Source organism: Eulemur rufifrons, chromosome 28, assembly GCF_041146395.1.
Source record: "Eulemur rufifrons isolate Redbay chromosome 28, OSU_ERuf_1, whole genome shotgun sequence".
NCBI classification, from domain to species: domain Eukaryota; kingdom Metazoa; phylum Chordata; class Mammalia; order Primates; family Lemuridae; genus Eulemur; species Eulemur rufifrons.
The window spans coordinates 48,486,352-48,510,564 of NC_091010.1; the positions used below are offsets into that span (position 1 = coordinate 48,486,352).

General features: G+C 52.0%; 1 protein-coding gene and 1 long non-coding RNA gene across 9 annotated transcripts; one reads left to right on the plus strand and one right to left on the minus strand.

Annotated features, from left to right (window-relative positions):
* Window positions 1–522: 522 nt before the first annotated feature.
* On the plus strand, window positions 523–7,191 carry LOC138376661 (uncharacterized). The gene is made up of 3 exons (XR_011231674.1): window positions 523–704; window positions 6,141–6,220; window positions 6,483–7,191. It is a non-coding gene; the product is annotated as an uncharacterized lncRNA (long non-coding RNA).
* Window positions 5,507–23,131, minus strand: KCNIP2 (potassium voltage-gated channel interacting protein 2). 8 transcript variants are annotated; one of them, XM_069461162.1, is made up of 10 exons: window positions 23,019–23,131; window positions 9,003–9,098; window positions 8,069–8,122; window positions 7,322–7,446; window positions 6,935–7,004; window positions 6,691–6,761; window positions 6,453–6,560; window positions 6,170–6,274; window positions 5,970–6,032; window positions 5,507–5,681 (listed from the first exon to the last, which is right to left on the minus strand). In XM_069461162.1, the coding sequence occupies exons 1-10, from the start codon at window positions 23,089–23,091 to the stop codon at window positions 5,634–5,636; spliced, it is 813 nt and encodes a 270-aa protein (XP_069317263.1). In that variant the 5' UTR covers window positions 23,092–23,131; the 3' UTR covers window positions 5,507–5,633. The 8 variants fall into 8 exon arrangements, with proteins under 8 accessions (XP_069317263.1, XP_069317262.1, XP_069317264.1 ...); XM_069461161.1 differs by having other exon boundaries at window positions 8,069–8,167; XM_069461163.1 differs by lacking the exon at window positions 8,069–8,122.
* Between the last annotated feature and the right edge of the window lie 1,082 nt (window positions 23,132–24,213).

Below are 24,213 nucleotides of genomic sequence, written 5' to 3' on the forward strand. Positions count from 1 at the left end.
GAACACAGGAGCGCGGAAAGCGGGAAGGTAATGAAGGCAGTGGAATATACCATTTACGCTTGCCTCCCTCCAGAACAGGCCCGACACCCTGGGACGGACCATTACCCCACCTGAAGGAGGGGAGTATGGGAGGAGGCTGCAGCTGGTTGGGGCATTCGGGAGAAGGGGGGAGGGTAAAAAGGAGCCGTGTTTACTCTCTCAATGCGCAGGCGCGGAAACGAAGCCTCTGGTTCTTAAAGAGATAGGAAGGAACTGTCCTACTTTCTGTGGAGATTCTTGTAATAGGTTGGCTAATTACATCTGCCTAAGCCAAGTCGAGTTCTGTGAAGACATCATTCCAAGGAGGTCAGCTCAACCCTCTGCCTTGAGTTATTTTCCCTAACTCTACTGAAGTATGAAATCATGCGTTCATTCATTCATTCAGTAGACACCTATTGAGCTTGCCTTGTGCTGGGGTCTAGGGCCACTGTGAGCTCACCGTACGGTGGTGGAGACAAGCAAGCACGAACACACAATTCCCGCAAGGTGTACCCAGGTGTTTCGGGAGCTCAGAAGAGATAATGACTAACTCTTCCTTTGGGGAGAGGCTGTGGCCATGGCTTAGCTTTTCAACTGGATCATAAAGGGCAAGTAGAAGTTAGCCTGAATGAGTAAGTGGTATGGGAAGACAGAACTCCAGGCAAGTGGAACAACAGAGTATAAAGGTAGAAAGGGGTGAAAAGCCTGGCTTGTTTGGGAATGGGGAGCAGTGTAAGGGGGCCTGAGATCCCTTGAGTCTCCGCATAAACATCATTTCCTTGGAAAGCCTTCCCTGAGCCCTTGATGGGTTTGGGTCCTCTTGCTATATGTTCTCAGAGCTCCCTGTAGTCCTATAATAATCACTTTACATTTATGTTGGTTGAGAAATCTTGTCTCAACTTGTGAGGTATAATGTGAAATTAGCATCTCAGTCTCATTCTGATTATTAAGACTCTGTACTGTCCATCTTACACTTCAATGTGATATGTGATTCCTCTAACCACAGCCCAAATTGTAGCTCCAGGGACTCTTACAGTCTCTCTTCTTTTTAGTCCTGGATTGTTGAGGTGGGGGTTAGGAGGAAGCATTTTCTTAGGGGACCTCCTGTGCTGACAGTTGGGGGCCATAAGCAACTTCACTGGATATTGTGGTCCTTGGGGATTTGAGGGCTGTCATTTTGGCTGATGCCAGCCCTTACTCTAATATTTTCCTCTTTGCCCCACACCTCACACCATGGCAACTGCCAGCAAGTCAACAGCCACAACTTCGTCTACTCTCCACTGTCCAGACTCCGAGGCCCGGGGCCCAGGCAAGATCAACCTTCCATATCTGTATTTCTCAAACTTGAGGTGTGGTTCTTGCCACATGATTGTTGCACACTTTCCGTCCATACCACACCTCTCCCCTCTCCCCACCTCAGCACCTACAACATGAACCAGTGCTTAGTAGGCCTATGATAAATATTTGTGGAATTAATGAGCTTCATTCCTCACAGATTTTACATTCTGCTTGGAGAAACAGACAATAATAAACGCAGTATGTACACAGGAACTCACAGTTTATTGTAAGTGCTGTGAAGGGAAGAAACCTAGGGATGTGATAAATAGTAACTACAGCAAGGAGTGGCTACTTGAAATGGACAAATAGGAAGTAGTATTCTAAGTGAGCAATGATAGTGGCTTGGGCTAGGGAACAGCATCAGAGACAGAGAGAGGTGGTGTACCTTTTTTGATTGGATTGGTGATTGATTAAATGGGGGTGGGGGGATAATTAGGGAGAGGAAGAAATGAAGACTCTTAAATTTTGACCTGAGTAACTAGGTATCATTTACTGAGATGGGGAAGACTTGGAAGGCATGAACCTCAGCTCCATTTTGAACATGTTAAGTTAGACCATTACAGATCCACATGAAAGTATCAAACAGATAATTGGATATATCGGTGTTAGGTATCAGAAGAGAGTTCTGGGGATATAAACTTAGCAGCCTCTGTAAATCCTGTGTTTAAGGCCACTGGGTTGGGGGAGATTTGGAAAAGCTGTGGGGCCAAGACTTAGAATTCAAGTTGACAAGGGAGGGCCAAGAAGGGGTGGCCAGTAAGGTAGGAGGAAAACCAGCAGAGTAGGAAATACTGGAAGACAAGAAAGGAGAGTATTTTGGGATGGAGCAGCTGACAACATTCAGAACTCACCCAGTGGCTGAGACAAAATGATCTGAATGTCAACCTGCTGGTTTTTTCTGGATCCCGTCTGTGTGCCCTGGCTTTGGGGCACTACTCACTTCACTAGCAATTCCTTGCTTCAAACTTCAATTTCCCCTAAACTTGGATCTACTCTTAAAAATGGAGATTGTCTCCATACCTGACCCAGTTATATACATACACTCACCGTGCTCATTTATACAATAATACGATTATTTATTGAATACCTATTATGTGCCAGGCCCTGGGGATAAGATGGTGAGGGAAAAAAAATCTAGTCCAGGCACTCAAGGAGCCCTCAGGAACTCAGTGTATTGGAGAAAACAAGCAAATAATTACTCAAACAAATATATGGTTACAAACTGAGAAGTGCCATGAAGGAAAAGCAGAGGGTACCATGAGAGCCTGTCACAGTGTCACCTTCTTATTTTATGCATGACATGCATAGCATCCATCCTTCACACACAAATCATTACTATGCCCCAAGGCCCCCCCTTGACAGAGACTTGGGGCATTGGGTCTAGTCTCCGTCCTGCTATAAACTCACTGGGTGACCTTGAGCAAGTTCTCTCCCTTCTCTGAGCCTGTTTCTTCTTCTGTAAAATGGAAGGCTGAGGGGTAAACTAGACCATGGGTACTTAACTTAGGACCCATAGATGCTTCAGAGATATAAAAATACATGGGGGAATATTGCATTTTTTTCCTTCTGGAGAGTAGGCCCACAGCTTTCATCAGATCTTTAATCTGATGACCCAAAGAAACCCAAGGACCCAAAGAGCAGATGGTTCTGTGATGATATTAGCAGGGAACACAAATGACAAACAATGGACTCTGAAAGAGAGTTTTTGCTTCTTGGCTACCGTACCCCTCCCTTGACCTTGTCAATGTGTACAGTGAAGGAGGAGAAGGCCTACTCCTCCTCCCATGGATGGTAAAGCTTAGTCACCACATAGTGGTACCCCAGAGAAAAGACAGGAGGAACCTACCATTGGTGGCCCCTCTTCAGGAGCAAAACGAAAAAGGGTGAGAACACACAGGAAGTCTCTATCACCCTTTGTGCCACCTGTCCCATAGTAATCTGCCCTGGGTCCACTCCATCTGATTCCCCCGTCATTCCTGGCTGGGCACACAGAAACAAATGTATATCTATACAGGAGGCAAGGTTGGGATGTTTACACAAAAGAACTTTCATTAGAAATTAAACGGAACTCGCCTCAAAAGAAAACACTTTGAGACTGGGCGTGGTGGCTCACACCTGTAATCCTAGCACTCTGGGAGGCTGAGGTGGGAGGATCGTTTGAGCTCAGGAATTCGAGACCAGCCTAAGCAAGAGCGAGATCCTGTCTCTACTAAAAATAGAAAGAAATTATATGGACAGCTAAAAATATATATAGAAAAAATTAGCCGGGCATGGTGGCACATGCCTGTAATCCCAGCTACTCAGGAGGCTGAGGCAGAAGGATCGCCTGAGCCCAGGAGTTTGAGGTTGCTGTGAGCAAGGATGACTCCACGGCACTCTAGCCTGGGCAACAGAGTGAGACTCTGTCTCAAAAAAAAAAAAAAGAAAGAAAGAAAGAAAAAAAAGAAAAGACAAGACAAGACATTGAGATTAAGAAGTCTAGAAATTAGAAATTCTTGATTCATCTTGTTAGAATATCTGCCAAAAGACAGCTTTCTTGGCATAGTCTTCAGGACATCGGCATCCTGTCCTTCCTTGTCTCCTCTCAGGATGTGGGAAGGAAATTCATGTGCAAGCCTGAGGTCAGGTGGGTTTCCAACCATTCCAGAATCTGTATCCCAGTTTCTTAACAAGGTATGGCCATACCATGGAAAAGGCACCTTCTTGGGGATCTAAAAGACTGCAGTTAGGGGTTCTGTGGTATTTATGGGGTAGGAGAGACAAAAAGAGACAGCAGCCTATGCATAGCCATTGTGTTTTATTGGATCTGGTATATTTCTTATTTTATAAAATATACAGAAGGGCCAAAAATGCAAAGCAGTCAACAGTGTTCTCATGGAAAAGGGGGCTTTTTGGGAGCTCTTCCCCTCGGATTCTGGCTGACTAGGAAGGTGAGCTGAGTGGGACAAGCAGATATGTTAAGGGTGGCAACATGGCAGGGGTGCGAACAATGAGGTGGAACCTGGGTCCTATGGTCCCCACCCTCTAGGTGTGTTCAGGGGCATCTCTGGGTAGACTGAGTAGAGCAAGAGGAGACCCTAGGGAATTGAGGAAGTTATGTGAGAGGCTGGGGTAGAGCCTGGGTTGATGGAAGATTCTAATGAATGTCCCACACTGGGTTCAGATGCTATGCCTGTCTCCCTTCTTCTTTTTCCGTCTAAGGCATCCACTAGAGAGAATGGTAAGACCCAGTTTAGAAAGGTGCCTAACTCACTCCATGCTTCTAAGTCTAGAGAACATAGCAAATGAAAACTCAAGTCATAGCCATCAAAACAGGTAATGAGCAGGGAGGGTAGATGAAACTTTAGCAGGCATCAGCCAGGGCATCTTCTACCCCTATTCCCTGGCCACTACTACCACCAACACATGCAGAAAAGAGGGAGAAAAAGGAATTATTCCAGGGATGAGCCAGATATCTGGATCCCAGCCTCTCTTTGGAAACTGAGGAAGGTATGGAAAATTTCTAGGGCATTTCCAAGGAGTCAAGTTCTTCTGAAAAGCTTGGAACCTCATATTTTGATGGCATGGGGTACCAGATCTAGGGAACTTGGAGCTATAACCTGGCATGCCTGAGCTCTCACAATCTACCCATGCCTTTCTTTCTTTTTTTTTCTCAAATGAAACGTTGTCCCAGATCTGCCCATGCTTTTCTGTGCTCTACCCCAAGACACTTCCTAGGACCTAACCACTGACTCAGGCCCAAGATTTCTCCCTCTACATTCTTGTCCCCCTCCCACAGGGCTCTCAAAGGCTGGTCTGAAAAGCCAGCCAGTGCCAAGGACAGAGAATCCTCTTTGAGAAGGGAGTCTTAGGGGAAATGTTTATGAGATCAGGAATGGGGGAGCACCATAGCAGGAGACATTCTGTCTAGTGTTGTGGTTTCTAGAGTGGGGGTGGGAGGTGGGGAACCACCCAATTTTTACAGCAAGGGTACCCTCAGCACTGAGTATGAGGCAGGGAGGGGGTGAGGGCTGTTAGGAGTTGGGAACACCCCCCAAATGCACTCTGCCCACTCTCATATAAGTACCGTGATAACCGATGGAGCTCCCACTCTGCCTGTTCTTTAGCCCCTTCAGCTCCAGGGATCTAGACTACTGAATCCCCAGGCTCTTGGATCCCTACATCCTCCAGGGTAGGGCCAGGATGAGGACAGACCTGGGAAGAGAAGGGTGAGGTCTGCCTGGACTTGTGCTAGAACATGTTCCCCCCAAGACACACTGACCCCCTCTCCTGGGGAGCTAGATGACATTGTCAAAGAGTTGCATGGACCTCATGATGTTCTCATCCTGTGGCCATGGTGTGACAGAGGCAGATTGGAGAGAGAGAAAAAGAAAGAACTTGTCAGAGACAGGAAAAGGGACATTGAGTCAAACTTGGGGATATTCAGAGGCAGAGAGGAAGGAGATACCCAGAGAGACCTGAGGTGGGAAAGGGGTAAGCCTCCCCCAAAGAAACAAAATTGGGGTACAGGGGTGAGTTAGGGAGGCAGTACTCTACTCAAAGGAGCCATTCCCTACATCACTGAATCAGGCCTGAGTCCAAACCAGGGTAATGTAGAGGGCAGGGACTCATACCTTTTGGCAAGACTCAATGAATTCCTCAATGGTCACCACACCATCCTTGTTTCTGTCCATCTTCTGCAAGAAGGTGGTCAGGTAGGGAGAACAGAAGAGAGGGCAAGAGAGAGGAAGGCAGAACTCAGGTAAGTTCCCTGCTCATTCTTGATCTCCTTTCCTTCACACCAGGGCCCTCCAGCCTACCCAGTCCCAAGCACCTGGAAGAAGTTCTCCACGTGTTCCCTTGGGGCCTCCTCCCGGAGTGCTGGGTACGTGTACTTGCCCATCATGTCATAAATGGACTTCATGATGTCAAGCATTTCCTGTTAGGCCAAGAGAGAAGAAGATCCCTCCTCAGAGCCTCCAGCCTCCAGACCAAGAGGCCCAGGGCCTAGGGCAGACCACACCCCTTGCTGGTGGTATGTGGGTCATGTTTCCCTCCCATGGCCCTTTGCATCACCCCCACCCCCACAACCCCCCAGCCCTTCAGTTGCCCTGCACCTCCTTGGTGATACAGCCATCCTTGTTGAGGTCATACAGGTTGAAGGCCCAATTCAGCCTGTCATCTACCGTTCCCCGAAGAATAACCGACAAACCAGCCACAAAGTCCTAGAAAGGAGGCGGGGGACGCTGTGTCTTCAGATACTCTTCACCCAACCCTTTCTTTGGGTTTGGCCTGGAGATCCTGGCCCTGAAGTCCCAGGAGACGAAGTTCCCTGGCCCACCTCCCCCAGCTCACCTCAAAACTGACAGAGCCATCATGGTTGGTGTCAAAGGCATTGAAGAGAAAAGTGGCATAGGTGCTGGAGTCTGTAGGATGAGTGTGGAGAAGTAAGCTTGGCTTCCAGACAGGAGAGGACTTCCCACCTCTATGGAACTCCCCCAACCCCCTCATCATTGTGGCATTCCCAGCCCTCCAGAACACTCTCTCCCACTCAGCCTAGAGATGGATGGCTGCTTCCCCTTGGGCCTTGTCCCCTCACCTCCTTGAGGAAAGAACTGGGAGTAAATCTGCTTGAAGTTCTCCTCACTGACAATTCCGCTGGGGCATTCCTGGGAGGGGAGGGGAATCCAGATGAGGGCAGAGACAAAACCCCCTTCTGCTCACTGGCTCCCCCACTTCATGACCAGAGACTCCCAGAGAAAGAGGGAAGTTTTTCATGCCTCCAGGGACTCACCAGCTCTAATGATGGGAGCCAAGACTTCTTCCCCAGACCACAAATAAAAAACACGGAGCTAAGAAAAGGCTGGAAGTTCAGTCTGAGGCCCCACCTGCCTTCGGTCTCACTGGTATCCAGGCCATACTTTCTGGATAGGCCCTGCCCTTGCTGCCCCAACCCTGGCTCAGTTTGGCTTCGCCATGCACTCACGTTCTTGAAGCCTCGGTACAGGACCTGCAACTCCTTGCGGGTGAACTTGGTTTGCTCCTGCAGCTGCTCCAGACCTTCAGGCCGGTGACACACGGTGGACAGTTCAAATTCATCCTCCACGCTGTCTGCGGGGAGCGGTGGGGGGTGGGGGGACAGCCACGCCTCAGGCCCCTGCTACCCCTCTTCAGAATCACTGATCCATATACCCTCCTCCCCGTCCCATCTCCAACACCGGAGACCAGTCTGCCAGTTCCCTGGCCCCTGAGCCGAGGACATCGAGGCAAGTAGAGAAGGCGCTGGTCAGCTTCCAGGTCTATCAGCGGGCTAAGGCCAGGCCCGGCCCCAGAGCCAGGGATCCGACTCAGAGCTTGCCCCAGGGCCCGTGATCCCTGGTTGGAGGGGAAGGCTCTCAGCCATATCTTCGTCCCAGAAAAGGAGGAGTGGGAAAAGCCGGTTCAAGTGGGCGTCTGAAGGTCAGAGCTTCGGGCCTTCCTTGACCAACTCAGATCCACCCAGCCCTGGTGCCCATTCCAGTTCTTCTCCTCCCCCAGCTAAGCCCCGTCAATCCCAGCCATGCCAGAGCCATGCCCCGCCCAGCTTCAGCCAACATCCATCCAGACCCCACCCCCGGCCCCGTCTCAGTCCCGCCCCAGCCCCCAACGTCCAGTCCCCAGGCAAGTGCCCCCGCCCGCGCTCCCGAAGTCCCACCCCCACCCTGTCCCCGCCCCCACCAGGAGAGTAAGTCACCTGGGTCCAGCGGGCGGGGTCTGTGGGGGCGGAGGGAGGCTGGGGCGGCTAATTCTGAAGGGAGCGAACTGTCACCGAGAAAGCGGAAGACCGGGCCAACTGCAGACACACACCTCGCCCCTCACACTCACAGCAAATCTCACAGACCTGTGCGTTACAATGCTTACACCCCAGCCCCCAGCGCAAAGGCACACCTAACGAACACAGACATACACGAAATGGACCCCACGCACACAAGCTTGCAGGACTCATGCCTCTCCTTCCAAATCCACCCCTATGGAACCCCTATGGGACCTATGGAAATCAAACACAACAGCACACTCAAATAACTACAAAACGGGCCTTTATAGCTTGCAAAATGCAGCATAATCCTGAGATGGGCGAGGCCCTACTGAGGACACGGATATCTAGAGACAAAACAAGGTCACTCAACTCCAGGTCACTCAGACGGGGACCAGGCAGTGACAGAAAACCCAAATATCCTGGCGTCTGGAGGAAGGCGGGCTGCGTCCTCTACACCTGCAACCATCCTGTCGGGGCACGGGCGACACACACCTCGAGGCCCAAAACATACCCAGGGCGGGACGGCCACACAGAGACGTAGACACTAACTCAGCTCAGCCACTCATAGACCCTCACAGCCGCCTGGTCCCGCCAGCGCCACATTGGCCACAGCCACACAGGCTCGGGCCTCAGCCCTGCTACACTGGCCGCGCCCAAACACCCTGGTCCTGCCCTATTGCGCAGACTGGTGACGCCCACAGGCACTCTGGCCACGCCCCACTGACCACGCCCAACGTACCTGCTCCTTCCGCTTACATAGCCACGCCCCCTCACACTCGGGCCCAGCCAGTGCCCGCCCCCACTCCCGCCACACTGGTCACGCCCACACACATTCGGGCCCCGCCCCCGGAAGCACAGGAGAGGCACTTGCTTTCACTGACTGAGGGCAGGGCTTGGGGCCCGCAGCACGGCAGCAGCTTGAGGAACCGCTGCTTCAGCGCTTTTTTAGTGGGCCCTGGAGGGTGGCCTGGTAAGAGAGAAGATCCCAGGAAGGCACATTAACTTCCACTGTGCCTCCCCGTCCTGTCCCCTCCCCGACAGTCACAATCAACCCAAGCTGGGGCCGCGGGCTGGGAGAGGAATGGGGTGAGGGGAGGAAAGGAATGGCTAGGGTAGTTGAGGCTGGGTGAAGGGACCCAGTGGGTCTCACGAGCATGGAAAGTCCATAGAGGCAGGGGTCAGGCACTTTGTACAGTGGGATGTGGTTGATAACAGTGAGGTGCAAGGAGGTGGCAGTGGCCTCAAGTGTCTTTGCTGACCCAGTGCCCTTGGCTCAACTGCTATGGCTGCACCTCTCAGGGTGATGACCAACCCAAGGATTGCCTGGGTAGGAACACCTCTCACACACACATACAGTGACAGCCATGTATAGTGACCTATGGAATGATAAATCACAGAGTGGTGGATGCCAGTGACAGCTTGATATCCAGCAACTCACACCCGAAGCCTAATAAACATGCTCCAACACACACATACAGATACACACACATTTTGACCAAGCACTCCTTAATACAAATATACAAATGTGGTCTGAAGTAAAACCTGGTGTACATATGGAGACCCATATAGGCCATCTCACACAAAGCATGATCAATCCACAGAACACACAATGACCCTGGGACATCATGACACTATGTGTTAAAACACTATGACACATTGTGACCTTATAACATTATGACACATATTAAGAATGCATGACACATACCCATGTCATACTGTGACCTAGGTCCCCATGGCACCCAGATATCTATGGCTGTACCTTACCCATAGAGGCTTCATTTTTCCTGGGTACATTCACTTTTCTTTCCTATAACCCCTGATTCCAGGGTATCCAGAATCTTCCTGCCAAAGAGCAGGGCTCCTCATCAGCTAACTCATCTACTCTAAATTGTGAGTCTTTCTCAGTCCTTTCCAGTATGGCTTGCTCTTTGAAAGGAAATGATACAAAATGATGCTGCAATAACAGATCTTGGAGGTGGAGATGAATATTTTTGGTGTGTTATGGGGCTATTTACGACCCATTGATCACAGCCCTCCTCTCTGTCCCTTATTTCTGGACATGTCCTACAGTTTTAATTGCACCCCGGGAGGACCTGTAGTCCTCCACAGACACACAAATTTGTGTCTGTGTGTGTCTCTATGTGTCTCTATGCTGCATTCACCCCCAGATTCCTGGGCCAGAGCCCACTGGACCTTCCACACTGGCTAAAGTTGGCCTCAGTCAATTCTTGGAGGGACCCAAATTTTTTTGATTATAGGTTACTCCCCACTCCACCCCCCCAACCCCTACCTGGCCCTCCCAAACCAGGCTCCCAGGAAGTAATTGCCTCCCCTCCAACACGTCAGCACTACCCTCCCACCCCAGGAGCTATGGAGAGGCCGGGGGATCGATGGTGGCCTGGCCTCCCGCCCAGGGCTCCATTAGCCCAGACTTTGGTTTCCTGAAGCCGGATTGTGCCTGCCTCCAGTGGTATAGTCACCTGACTGGGGGGTGGCTCTCCCACTTCCTACCTGCCCGCCAAGCCCCCTGCCTGTTCCCAAGCCTCTGTCTCCTCTAGGCTCCACTGAAGGTGGGAAGAGGCTGCCTTCAGCAGACAGGTCACCTGGGTTTCCCAGATGGCCCTTTTTCCCACCAAATAGTCTAAAGGGTATGGCAAGTTAGAGCCCAAATGACTTCATCTTTTCCAGACTGGATAAGAACCACCTCAGCCCAGCCTACCCAGTTCATCCAGGTCCAACTGCCTGTTCCCCACTTCACCCCAATAAATGCAGCAGAGGGTAGAGGGTGTGCTAAGAGTTTTCTGCTCTTACTGAACCCTAGAACAGGCAATTCATGGACCTTCCTCCTATCCCCAACTTCCTTCACCTCTTTCCAGTTCTCCCAGGTGTCTACCCTGTAGTCCTATCATGGTTCCTGCCTATCTTCCTGTACCTGGTGGAACTGGGGAACAGCCATGCCATGGAACTGCGTGGTTCTTGGAGTGAAGATGGGGGGGAGGTCAAAACTCTCGAGGGGGTGGCAGAAGTGTTTCCCTCTCCACCTACAAATCACTCTCCCTAATGACCTTAGGGTGGGGTGGGGAGGGGAATTGATTTCCCACTCCCAGTGGGAAATGGCCCTGGAGGCCATTCTGCCCCTGGATCCTCAGAGCAGCCTGGAGATGCAAGGTGGCTTGGGAAGCAGGGTCCCCAGTCTGATCCACTCCTCCTCACCCCCTAGCCAGAGCTGAGCTGTAAATGTCTCATCACAGTGTTCCCACTCCTGTCCCTCCAGAACCCATCCCCATCCCCTGCCTTGAGTATGGAGCTTGTGTATCCTCAGGGAAGTCTGGAAACAACCATACACATAACCAGATACTCAAAGAGACTCAGCTACACACCCTGTCCTGCTTGGGCACAGTCACATCCACCACCTCACAAAGCCACATGTCTTGTCACTCTGACACATTCAGTCACATCCCTGTCACATACACAAGCTCACATAGTGACATCCTCTCTCACACACATGAACACACAGTCACACCCTGTGTCTCTCACACACCGAGTCCACACACACCCCTTAACCTACACTGCACACTTGGAGGTGTGGAGAGTCGCACACATATTCGGAGTTGTTGTGAGCCCCTGGCTCCAAAAGAGACTCCTCAGAAATCTGTTGTTATCTCAGATCGCTGGAACCTCCCTCCTCTACTCCAGACACCCCTGCCTGTCTCCGACCCTTCTTGGTATTCCCAGAATCTCCTTACCTCCTCATCTCCACACCCCAGTCCTCCCACACTGCAACCCTCATCAACTCCTAACACCCTGTCCCCCAGATTCTCTCCTCCCCTCCCCATATCTACTCCTTGAGGCCCCCCCTTTATCTCTTCCAGATGTATTCTCCAAGCACCCCTGCTCACCTCCCCTATGCCTGTCCCATCACTCACCTGCTCACCCCTGCCTGCAGTAATGAAGGCAGAGCCTCCCCCTCCCCAACGCTGCTGCGGGGACAGCTGACCCTCCAGCCAGCAGCTCAGACACGCCCAGACACCTGGGTTACCTTCCAAGGAGACAGGCTCAAAGAGGCCAAACTGCTCCAGGACCTTGACAAACAGAGCGAGGACTACGAGCACGGCGACCATCTCCAGCCCTTCCAGGTTCATGGTGGGCCCAGGGCATGGCCCCCACCCAGCTGAGGCTCTGATCCGGCCGCTGGCCGGCTGCCTCACACCACCTCCCCCTCAGGCTCCCCAGCCTGAGTAGGACTGCCCGCGGCCTCCCTCCCCTCTCCCTCCCTGCATCTCCTCCCTCTCCCCCCTCACCCCGCCTCTGCCCCACATGCCTCCCAGCCACAGCCACCGCCTCTTCCTCTTCATGGGGCCACCTCAGCCTTTGGACTGGCACCTCCTCAAGAGCCTTTGGTGCAAGTGCAAAGAATATGGACCAGAACAGGATAGGACATGAGCCGGAGGAAGGAGGCAGTGACCTCTGTCCCTGAGGAGCACTATCCCCCAGACACCCTGTGGCTACTTTGTGCCAAAGGGAGGGGGAAGAGGGAGGAGCCGTGCTTAGGGCAAAGGCAGGAAGGGCAGGGTGCGTGTGAGAAACCATATCTGCACGTGTACAAGTAATAGGTGTATGGGTCAGAATATGTTACGGGTGTCTAGTGTTTTCCTGTGTGTAGATTCCTGTGTTTGCAGGTACGGGAGTACATACATCTCTTATATGTGTCTCTATGTGTGTTTACACGTGATTATGCACCTGTCACAGAGGTGTGTGTTTTGTGTATGGTTGTGCATTTCGACTCTCGTGTATATGCATATGTGATCGTGTTTATAGTACACAGGTAAGAGAGTGTGTGAGGGTATTTCTGAGTGTGTATGGGGCGTGAGGTTTCTGTGTTTTCGTAGGGTTGTGGGATGTGAGTCTGAAGCGTGTTAGGCATAGGTATGTCATATAATTTGGAGTATGGGTCTATGGTTGTGTCATTGTATCAGCACAGCATTGTATGAGAATATAAGGGCAGGGAGAAGGCAGTGACCTCTCCTGTTAGGAGGACACCATCACCATCATCGATCTGGTTGCCATGGAGACTGTGAGGCAGGAAGCACTCTCTTCCCACAGGCCACAGACAGTGAAACTGAGGCCCAAGGGAGGAAGAATTAGGTCCAATAGCTTGGGCAGGAAAAAGTCTGCTTAGCCCCATAATGGCCCTCTGGGGAGGGGACTTACTGCAACTGCCTTTGGGACCAAGAGACTCAAGCTCCTTGGGAGAGGAGGGGGACTGCACTCTTCCCCTTCTTCTGGCTAGGACCTCATCCAGGAGATGCCAAAGCCCTGCCTGCTCCTTGGGAACTGTTATTGAGCTGACAGAGAAGCCCAGGGTAGGAATGAAATCTGAACCCTCTGAGAAAGCCACCCCCCCACCTTCCCCCCCCCCCCCCCCCCCCCCCGCATTCCTGGAGTCCCTCCCTCCTCTTCCCAGCTCCTTCCTGGTGGTGGTGGTGGTGGTGGTGGTGGTGGTGTCAGTGTGTGTGAGTGTCCCTGCTCCTTCCTAGTGGGGGGTGGGGGGAGGGGGTGTGTCCCTGCTCCTTCCTGGTGGGGGGTGTGTGTGTGTGGAGGGGGTTGGGGGAAGGCCTGCAGAGCCAGTGAGCCACGAGACTAGGGCCTCAAGGTTAATAACACTTAACACCACCAATACCCCTTTCTACCAGTGATTGAGCACTCACTATGTGCTAGATAATGTGCTATGTGCTTACAGACAGTATAACATTGAATTTTCACAATAAAGCTATTATCCCCATATTACAGGTGGGGAAACTAAGTCAAAGGGAGGTTAAGCAAATCTCCAAGATCAGAGCTTCAATTTTAACCCAGTCTTGACTCTGAGCCTGCACTCTAAACCACCATACTCCATTGGCTCCCTTCTTAGAAAGCTTATCTACCCAGGAAGTCCAGTTTAGCGGGACTGACCCCAGAGGGAGCCCTCCTTCTTGTCCAGCTCTGGGATGAGTGTGTCTCAGCCCCACGTGTGGGATGGGGGTGGAGGGGCAGTTGCTACCACAGCAGTTGAGGTTCGCTGATCTGCAGTTCTACCTGGCCACCACTGGGGGTCAGGCGTCCAACCTCACACACACCACATCTTAACTCTTCCCTCTCCCCTTACCCTTACCCGCCAATATCCAGGAAAGTTTGGGAAGAAGGGTATGCCTCAAACAGGTTTGGTCTTCTGCTTTTCTCCTGGGAAAAATTCTGTTCAGGGGTTGCTTTCGGTTTCTCACACCTTAGAGGCTACTGATTTACAGATGAAACCAGCAAATATCTCTCTATGACTGTTCAAATTCCACCCCCGGCATTTAATATCCCTCCCACTACCCTCATCAGCAGATCCCTTTGTTTCAGCCAGGTTGGCCTCCTCACTGTACCCCAAACACACCAAACCCAGTCCTACCTCTGTGCCTTTGCTCCTGTTCCGCGCCCCCCACCCCGGGCTGCCTTCCCTTCTGCTTTCCCTCTATCCTACAGTTCTTACCTATCCTTTAGAGGCAGCTTAAATTCTTTTTTTGTTTTCTTAGAGACAGGGTCTTGCTCTGTCACTGGGGCTAGAGTGCAGTGGTCCAATCATAGCTCACTGCAACCTCGAACTCCTTGGGCTCGAGCAATCTTCCTGGGTCAGCCACCCATGTAGCTGGGAGTACAGGGGTGTGCCACCATGCCTGGCTAGAGGCAGCTTAAATTCCCCTCCCTTCAGAGCCTCCAGCCCTCAGCAGTCTACCAGTTACCGGAATTCCTACCAATTTCCTTTCTGAGCCCTCAACACTCAGCACCTGATTCTGTAATGTTATTAGTGGGAACAGTAAAAAGCGATGTATCATGGTAGGTAATAGAGTGGGCTGGAGTGCCAGACTTCCTGGATCCAAATCCCAACTTTGCAACTTGCAATTAATTGGGTGAGTTCTTAACCTCTGTGTGCCTCAGTTTCCCACCTCATATGGTTGCTGGGAGGAGAAATTAAATAATACATGGAAAACTGTTAGAATAGCCAGGCACAGTGGCTAACGCCTGTAATCCCAGCACACTGAGAGGCTGAGGTGGGAGGATCGCTTGAGGCCAGGAGCTCAAGGCCAGCGTGAGCAGAGTGAGACCCCTGCCTCTACAAAAAAGAAAATTGTTAAAATAACACCTGGCACAGAGTAACTGCTGAATAAATGTTTGCTACCATTGTTAATAACATAACACTCCCCCCTTTACATTTCTATAGTTCTTAACAGTTCATAAAGCATTTCCACAAGCATTATTATCTCAATGGCTTCTCATGACAGTTCCATGATGTGGACAGTGAATGGTATTGTGCCCATTCCACTGATGAGGTAAATAAGGCACAGAGAGGTAAAGGGCCTTACTCAAGGTCATGCAGCTAACAGGGGATGAGGCAGAGATTTTAACCCAGATTTCTCTGGACCAGTCCTGTTTCTTCAACTGTAATCCAAGCTCCTGGAGGGCAAACATGTTGAAAAAAACTGGACCTACACAAATTGAGTGCCAGGCCTGAGCTGGTGCCTGTGGAACAAAGGTGAACCAAACATGACTCTCACTGAGTAGGAAGAGACAGCCCCACTGAGAGAACTAAAAGGGATCCATTCATTCAAAAAACATTTGTTGGCCAGCTGTGGTGGCTCACACCTGTAATCCTAGCACTTTGGGACGCTGAGGTGGGAGGATTGCTTGAGGTCAGGAATTTGAGAACAGCCTGAGCAAGAGCAAGACCCCATCTCTGTAAAAAATAGAAAAATCACCCAGGTGTAGTGTTACATGCCTGTAGTCCCAGCTACTTGGGAGGCTGAGGCAGGAGGATCACTTGAGCCCAGGAATTTGAGGTTGCTGTGAGCTATGAATGACGCCACTACACTTTAGCCCAGGCAACAGAGAGGGAAAAAACATTTGTTCTGTGCCTACTATGTGATAGGAACTGTCCTAGGTAGGTCATGAAACGAGCTATAGTAGAAGCTTTTTAACTGGGAGGCCAGGGAAAACTTGGAGAGGGTAGCTTTTGAGCTGGTTCTTCTTCTTTTTTTTTTTATTTTTTATTTATTTATTTATTTATTTATTTTTGAGACAGAGTCTCACTTTGTTGCCCAGGCTAGAGTGAGTGCCGTGGCGTCAGCCTAGCTCACAGCAACCTCAAACTCCTGGGCTCAAGCGATCCTCCTGCCTCAGCCTCCCGAGTAGCTGGGACTACAGGCATGCGCCACTATGCCCGGCTAATTTTTCTATATATATATTTTTAGTTGTCCATATAATTTTTTTCTATTTTTAGTAGAGACGGGGTCTCGCTCTTGCTCAGGCTGGTCTCGAACTCCTGACCTTGAGGGATCCACCCGCCTCGGCCTCCCAGAGTGCTAGGATTACAGGCGTGAGCCACCGCGCCCGGCCTTCTTTTTTTTAAAGACAAAGTCTTGCTCTGTCACCCAGGCTGGAGTGCAGTGGTGTGATCGTAGCTCACTGCAACCTCAAACTCCTGCAACCTAGAACTCCTGAGCTCAAATGATCCTCTTGCTTCAGCCTCCAAAAGTGCTGGGATTACAAGTGTGAGACAACGTACCTGGCCCTGAGGTGGTTCTTAGAGGATGGTGCAAATGTCAACACTCCACCTTAACAAAGAGATCAACATTTATCGCACACATTTTCTATCCTGGATAGTTTACACATATGATCTCACTTAGTCCTCATAATGAACCTGAAAGGTAGGATCTATTATTCCTGTTTTTACAGCTGACATGGTCAGAGTGAGTAGCAGTATACCCATTTTGCAGATGAAGAAATTGAAGCTCACAGAGTAATTTTCCCAAGGTAACAGCTGACATGCTGATAGAGAATGACTTTAACCAGAGCCAGTGATCTGACAGCTCCCTCAGGCTGTCTCTCCCATTTATCTGGGGTGTCACGGAGTCCTGGGTGACTATAGCTTAGTTTACGTCAGGGGAACTAGGGGTAATAAAATCAAAAAAGGTCAGATTCCATGAAGACTTGAATGCCAGGCCAGACTATTTAGACTGAAAGAGGCACCATAGCAGCACCTCCCTGCTCCCTGCTGCTGATTCACACATGGACAGATTGATAAACTTGCAGCCAGTTGCCCTGTCCCTGGATCCTCCTTTTCCTCTCTAATCCCCACCCTCAACTCTCAGAGACCTTGACTCAGCCTCATAGGGACTTGTAGACCTAAATCAACCAGGCCTCCGGTGGGAGGCTCTGTCAGAGTGAAGGAATTGTTGTTTTTCAGGCTCTCCCTTTTCTCCACTCAGAGACTTCCCAGGTCTTAGGGCCCTTGCTCAAATCTGTCCTCCCCAAGCATCCCTGTGCCACTGGACTCAGCTTTTCACCCAGAGGAGTGAAATCTTAATGGAAGCACTTCAGGCAGAGTGAGAACTCAAGCAAAAACTATCTTGAGGCATTAGGTGGGCCCTCCCCAGATCCCTCAAATCTCACCCCAGAGATAGTCTTATCATTTAGTTATTGACCCCTCACAGTTCAAACCTGGAGTAATGCTGTCTTATGGGAGGACCCCACTCTGTGCAGCTGTCCCACCTTCCATAGGCTGTCCTTGCACCCCACTCCTGACACTGTTACCCAGCTGGTGAAGACCCCAAACCCCAACGCCCTTCTGTCAGTCCCCTGGACCCACTCAATTCACAGTTAGGCCAAAAGACACTGCAGCCCCCAGCTGCATCAGGTGATTAATGACCTCCCTAGACATTGGGGCTATTTTGGGGCCTAGAAGTCATGCCTGCAATGATTGAGAGCTGGCCCTGCCTGGCTCCAGCCATCTGTCACTAGAGACAGGCCAAGCAGGGGGTTTGGAGGTTGCGTGCTTCCCAAGAGATTTCCGCGCATAGTTCTAGCCCAGCCTCATCTCCTCTTCTTCTGGGGGACACATGGCAAGGAAAGGACATAGGCCCTGCCTATACTCCAGGGGCTTAAGTGGATATCCATGGAGACAGCCAGAGAATTACAGATTCCAGAATGCCATGGGACTAGGTTGTTTTGGTCTCCTTAAGGCCAGGTCGGGAAGGGATGTTGGGTTCTGTGGGCCCTGCCTGAGCAGCCCTAAGGAACCCATGTGGAGGTGTGCACAAGTCTCAGCCGTGCCATATGATACCCACAATCCACACATTCCACAAATGTCACACCAAAGTACAACCTCATGAAGGCTATACAACTAACTTAGTGACTTAGGAACCCCCAATCCAACCCTAAAGCATAAAACTCTAGGCACGTGCAGTCTCAGTGTCACAATGCCAGCGATCACAATCCCTGGGATGCACAACTTCAGTAATGCACAGTCCCAGTGATGTACAACTTAGTAATGCACAATTCCATTAACACTCCCAGGGATAGACAAAATAGTGACATACAATCCTAATGCCACACAAACCTATCCATCCTGCCACACATGAACTTGCTAGCTGAGTTCACGTTGGTCCAGTCCCACCTCAGGGATTTTTCCTTTTGGACATTGACCCATCGTCTTAAGAGCCCCTCAACCTAAGCAGTGCATTAAAGGGCTGTGCCTTTGCTCTGCTCTGCCGCTGGCTTCCTCCTTTCAATCCTGTGAGGAGCCCTACCCTTATTTGCAGCCCCCTCCTCTGCCTTCAGTGAGAAGCCCTGCCCCCTCCACCATTGTGAGGGACCACGATGCCCCCTCTCCTTTCCTCTTTGAAGAGCCCTATATGTCTTCCTCCTCCTCCGTAAGGGACCCTATTCCTTGCTCCACTTCTTTCAGGTATCTTGCCCTTTAAACCCTTTTCTTTGAGGGATCCTTCTCCCTCCATCTCTGTGAGGGGCCCTTCCCCTCCCAACCTCTGCGAGGCTCCAATCCCACTTCGCTCACTTTTTGAGGGCTCATGCCCCTCCCTTCCCTTCCTCATACCTGGCGACAGCGACCCAGTCACCAGCTGGTAAAGGGATCGCGCTGCCTGCCCCAGCGGGCTCCGGCACCTGCGGGGGCAGCGGTTCATGGTTCAGCGGAAAGCTCTGCGGCCAAGCTCCGCCCCCAAGGCCCGGTCGGGTCTCCTCCCCCATCCGAGTGGGCCCTGCGTGGGCGGCGCGGGAGGGCCGGACTGGCAGGCCCGGATCTCGAGCCGTGGAGCCTCCCCATCTTCTGGCCGCAGGAGGAGACCTCACCCTGGCCCCATCATCTGAAACACCGCCCCCAAAGTTCCTAGAGTAGGGCGGAGCGGGCGAAGGGGCGGTGGATTTCTGGCGGGGAAGCTGGGCACACACAGGTTTTGAGAAAAGAACTGGATGGGGAATGAACCTTATTTATTTATTTTTATTTTTAGACAGGGTCTCTCTCTGTCGCCCCAGCTAGAGTGCAGTGGTGCCATCGTAGTTCACAGCAACCTCAAACTCCTGGGCTTAGGCGATTCTCGTGCCTCAGCCTTCCGAGTAGCCGGGACTACAGGCACTCGCCATGAAGCCCAGCTAATTTTTCTATTTTTAGTAGGTGCAGGGTCTCGCTCTTGCTCAGGCTGGTCTCGAACGCTTGAGCTCAAGCAATCCTCCCGTCTCGGCCTCCCAGAGTGCTAGGATTACAGGCGTGAGCCACCAAGCCTAGCTCTACTTTACCTTTTATTGCCCTTTTTCGGTCCCTCCTTCTCAGCCTGTTGCACCCCTCCCTGCTCCCCCCGTTTTTGGCACAGAGATGCCAAGGAGTAAGAGGACAGAGTTGTCATGGCAATCCCCCACATTTCCATACTTCCTGGACCAGTGGGAGAAAGAGCAAGAGGGAGGAGAAAGAAGCCAGTGTAGTGAGATGTCAAAGAAGAGGCGGCAGGGATGTGCCCCCACTGATACCTGCCTCCGGGCTCCAATCCCTTTCACAACTTTCTGCGTCTGTCTCGCTCCCGCAGGTTCACAGACTCTACCAATCATACGCTGGCTACCAGCAGAATCCGCCCACAGCCCCTGCTCCGCCCCCTTTCCCGGACTCCAGACTTATCCCTAGCAGGTTAGACCCTAAGTAAACCCTTCCAGGACCCTCTAACGCCTTCAAACTCCTGGGAAATCCTGAAGGAGAGATATAGTCCCACTCCTCCGACTGCAATCCCGTATTTTTGGTTGAAACCCCTACATTTCAGTGGCGAGAGTCGCCTTCGAACTCCGTCCAAATCTTCCCCTTTTGACTTGGCGATAGTCCCCATTCAGAATCAGCTCCATACGCATGGCTTTTCTAAGCCACACGGGGGCGCCCCAGTCCCCGGAACGATACTTAACAGCCAGAAGGACCGGACTTCACGTTCCTAGTCCCAGGGACCAGAGCTCAGGCCTGACCAGCCAGGTTCCAACTTCCTTCCCATCTTCTCTTGTCCTTTCTCTGCTTTCGCTCTAACGGGGCCGCCGCTGATCGCGGCCTTTTCCCACGGAGCTGCACTGTCAATTGGCCCCGCCGGGCTGGGAAGACCCGAGGGATTAGACAAGGGTCGGGGTGGGGCTCAGATTTTGTTCTTCCTAAAAAAAAAAAAAAAAGTCTCTCCCACCTTTGTTCTGAGCTTGGGGTGGGAGTGGGGAAGGAAAGCGGTCGGAGGGACCAAAGATGCACTGAAGTATAATTTCAGGGCCGCCTCCCTGCAAGGCTGACGGCCAGGATAACGGGAGCTGGAGACCACCCCATATCCGATCCCAGGAATCCCGCCCGCACAGGGAAGCGAAAGGGAGGAGAGGGAAGAGGACAGGAGCGAACGGAAGGGGAGGGGAAGCTTGGAGCGCTCTTCAGCACCGCGGACAACGACTCCCCTTTTGGCTTCAGCTCTCTGAGCGCTCAGCGCCGCCGTTAACATGGGCTTCCCAACCCCATTTGTCTGCCGGTATAAGATAAGCCCTCCTTGGAGAGGAGAGTCCCTGTAGTCCTATTTCTACTTTCCAAGTCATGTGTGGAGCCATCTAAAGCGAGGATGCTGAGGACTTAGACCATGATTCTTGATGCTTGTCAACATCCGACCTTTCTACTTTCAAGGGGAGGCAGGCAGGCAGGCAGGAAGTAGTATTCCCCATTTTAGAGATGAGAAAAATGAGCCCAAGAGAACAAACGTCACACCGTTGGTACACTTACATTCATTCCTGACTGACCTGAGGCAGTGTACCTTCAAATACAAATGTTTTCCTACTCTCACCCAATCTGATTCAAATAGGCAAGTGGGAAAGGAAGATTTCACTAACGGGGAGAATCAAAACCAAAAGCAAACAATGACTAATGTGATGCTAATGAGGGCCCTGGGCCCTTGATACTATCAAGAATCCTAAACTGGTGGTGGGAACAATTTACAGCAGAGCCATCCAGGTGTGAGGCACATGTAGCACTCTCTCACATCTGAGGCCTGCCTGAGTGAGTGGTTTCCCCTTTAGGGAGTCTCTGCATTGCAACTAGGGCCTCCCCAGGGTCAGTGAGTTGGGAAGACACTTATTCTCAAGGTGCCACATCCTAACCCTCTTCCTTATTCCCAGGTCACCACCTCACTCCCCTCAGGAAGGACAAGGATCATGGTCTCCTTCCACCTCTCTGCTTTGTTTAGGTCTCAGGGGAGACAGCCTCCCTCTTCCCACTCTCTGCTGGAGTTCTTGAGTAGGCTGCACAAAGAGAGACACAAACACACATGCACAGAAATGTACACAGGGTGACACAGTCACCTACACAAACACATGGATCTGCCTACCAGACCCAGGAACATGCACATGTACAGATGTACTGGTTTCACATACCTCCCCAGTGTGGGAAAGAGAGGATGCCTGGGCAGCAAAGTGGTTTGGGGGGGACATACAGGGAAACCACATGGCACTTCTCTGGCTCTGGTGGGGAGGCAAGAGGATGTGTTTTCCTGCGGTTTGAGTGAAGTTCTGGAAGAGTTGTTGGGGGTTGAAGGAGCTTCAGTTGTGAGAATAATCTGAATATGTGAACTGGCGAGGGAGGGCTGACCCAGCACTAATCAAAGCTTCCCTACATGGGCCAGGTGCTGGAACCATAGAGTACTCCTGGGAGCCAGGCTGGGCTGCTGGACACTAGAGTCCCTCCTTGGGTCCCCCTAGACTATTTATAGAAAATGTGGGAAAGCAGTGGGGTACATTAAAGACCCCCATCTGCACCAGGAAGCAAGAGAGGCAGCAAGGATAAGACATGTCATGGACACTAACAGAAACCCACTGCAGACATCACCACATGGAAGTACACTATCAGCATCAAACGCTAATAGAATTCATATAGTCTCACAATCATAAAACACAACAGAACCTACTTTAACAAATGCTCGTCCCAGAATGGTCATGGTCATGAAGTCTTAAAAAGAGACAAATCACTCTGAAGTGGAGTCCTGATACAGTCGAGTAGTCACATGTCACTTCAAACAGCATTACACACTCAAAACGTATAGTTGTACATACAACAGAGACACATGGTCAAAACAACTTCACAGGACAACCAAGGTCCTACACAACCTCACTCAAACATCTGACAATTGCACTGCCACACGCAATCACACTCACCCTGGCTGTCACCAAGCCCAGTGCACATGGCAACCAGCTGTGGGAGGCACACACATATACACACACAGACACACAAGAATGACAGGCGCTCACGCACGTAACACCTCCCACTCCAGACACCCTCCCAGCCCTGTGTCACACACGCCTACACCTGCTGCCTCTCCACACCTGCCCCTCCTGTTCCTCCCCCACCCCTGCGGGGGGGGGGGGACCCAAGGCTTTGAACCCCAGTGTCCTGCCGCCCAGATCAGCCAGGAGGGTGCCTGGGAATGGGGCAGTGTGGGTAGGGGCCAGGCTGGGGTCAGAGAGGTGGGAGGGTCTGCGGGGATGGAATCCAACCCTCCCTCCCGCGACCCCCACATCACCGACTCACCCGTGAGCTGGTCGTAGGACCCGTCTAGGTCTCGGGAATCGGACAAACTCTCCTTGCGGCCCTGGCCCCGCATGGCCCCCGGCACCCCCCTCCCGCCTGGGCCGTGGGAGGGGGCGCCGGTGGCCGGGATAGGGCCCTCACACGGCGCCCCCTGGCGGCTGAGCGCGCTGTCGGGGCTAGGGACTGGGGAGAATCTGGGCAGGGGCTGAGTCTGGGAACGGCCCTGGGGTCTAGGGCCCACCCGGGGGTCCTGGGGCAGGAGCAGAAAGCTTAGGCAGCAGGTGAGCGCAAAGCCGGAGGCAGAGCGGAGCTGAGCAGCAAGCGGAGCCGGAGCCGAGCCGCCTCTCTCCTCCCGCCCCCTCCCCGCGGCTGTCACCGCCGCCTCCCCCCTTTGGCGCTGTCGGGATTGGCTCCCCCTACCCCCGCCCCCCACCCTTTGCAGCTCGGGGGGAGGCACCCGGTGAAAGGGTGAACTGGAAAGTACAGGAGAGAGACGAGCTCTCCAGCAACACTGCAACACTACCCCCTAAAGCTGAAGCCACCAGCCACAGCGGGGAAAGGGGGCGCAGAGGGGGGTGGGGGAGCTGGGGGGGGGGAGCCGTGTAAGGAGAGAGCTGGCCAGAAAAACCCCACTGCCAGGAAACCTCTCCCCTAATTCTCAGGCACCTCTTCTCCCACTGTTCTGGCCAAGACAGAATCTGGGATATGTCTCTGAGTCCCCTGTTCTGTCTGTATTCATGTCGGCCCCTATTTTCTCTGTCGTTCCTCCCCATGTATCCGTTCCTCCTCCCATGTATCCGTGTATCGGTCTTTTGTGGTACCAGCTAGCCCCCACCTTGTTTGAAGCCGGTTGGGGATGCAAAGGAAGAGTCAACCCAGCCTCTAATAATAGGCTCATCTCAGGCCAAGGGACTACAGTTTTCTCTTCTCTCAAGTTCCAGAAGGACCTCAACTCTCACCCACTCCAGGACCCTGTCTCTGCACCCCGTTCACTCTCAGGAGGCCTCCTTCTCTGATCTAATGACCCCCGCTGGCCAATTAGGAAGATAAGGAAAAAAAACCATGAACCAGGTCAGTTTCCCAAGACTTTCTTGCTCTTTTGTTCCCTCCCACCCCCAACTTTTCTGCCCCTCTTTTGTCACCTGTCCTATCCTGGATTTCTCATTTTCTAGCAAATTTGGGGAGTGATTGATGT

Bases quoted from the DNA above. Each gene is read 5' to 3' on its own strand.
- KCNIP2 (XM_069461161.1), bottom strand. From the start codon at position 23,091: ATGCGGGGCCAGGGCCGCAAGGAGAGTTTGTCCGATTCCCGAGACCTA. The intron at 9,099-23,018 runs GTGAGTCGGTGA...CTCTCTTACCAG, and splicing joins GTCCTACGACCAGCTCACGG to GCCACCCTCCAGGGCCCACT. The intron at 5,682-5,969 runs GTATGAGTCCCT...CCATGGCCACAG, and splicing joins TCATTGAGTCTTGCCAAAAG to GATGAGAACATCATGAGGTC.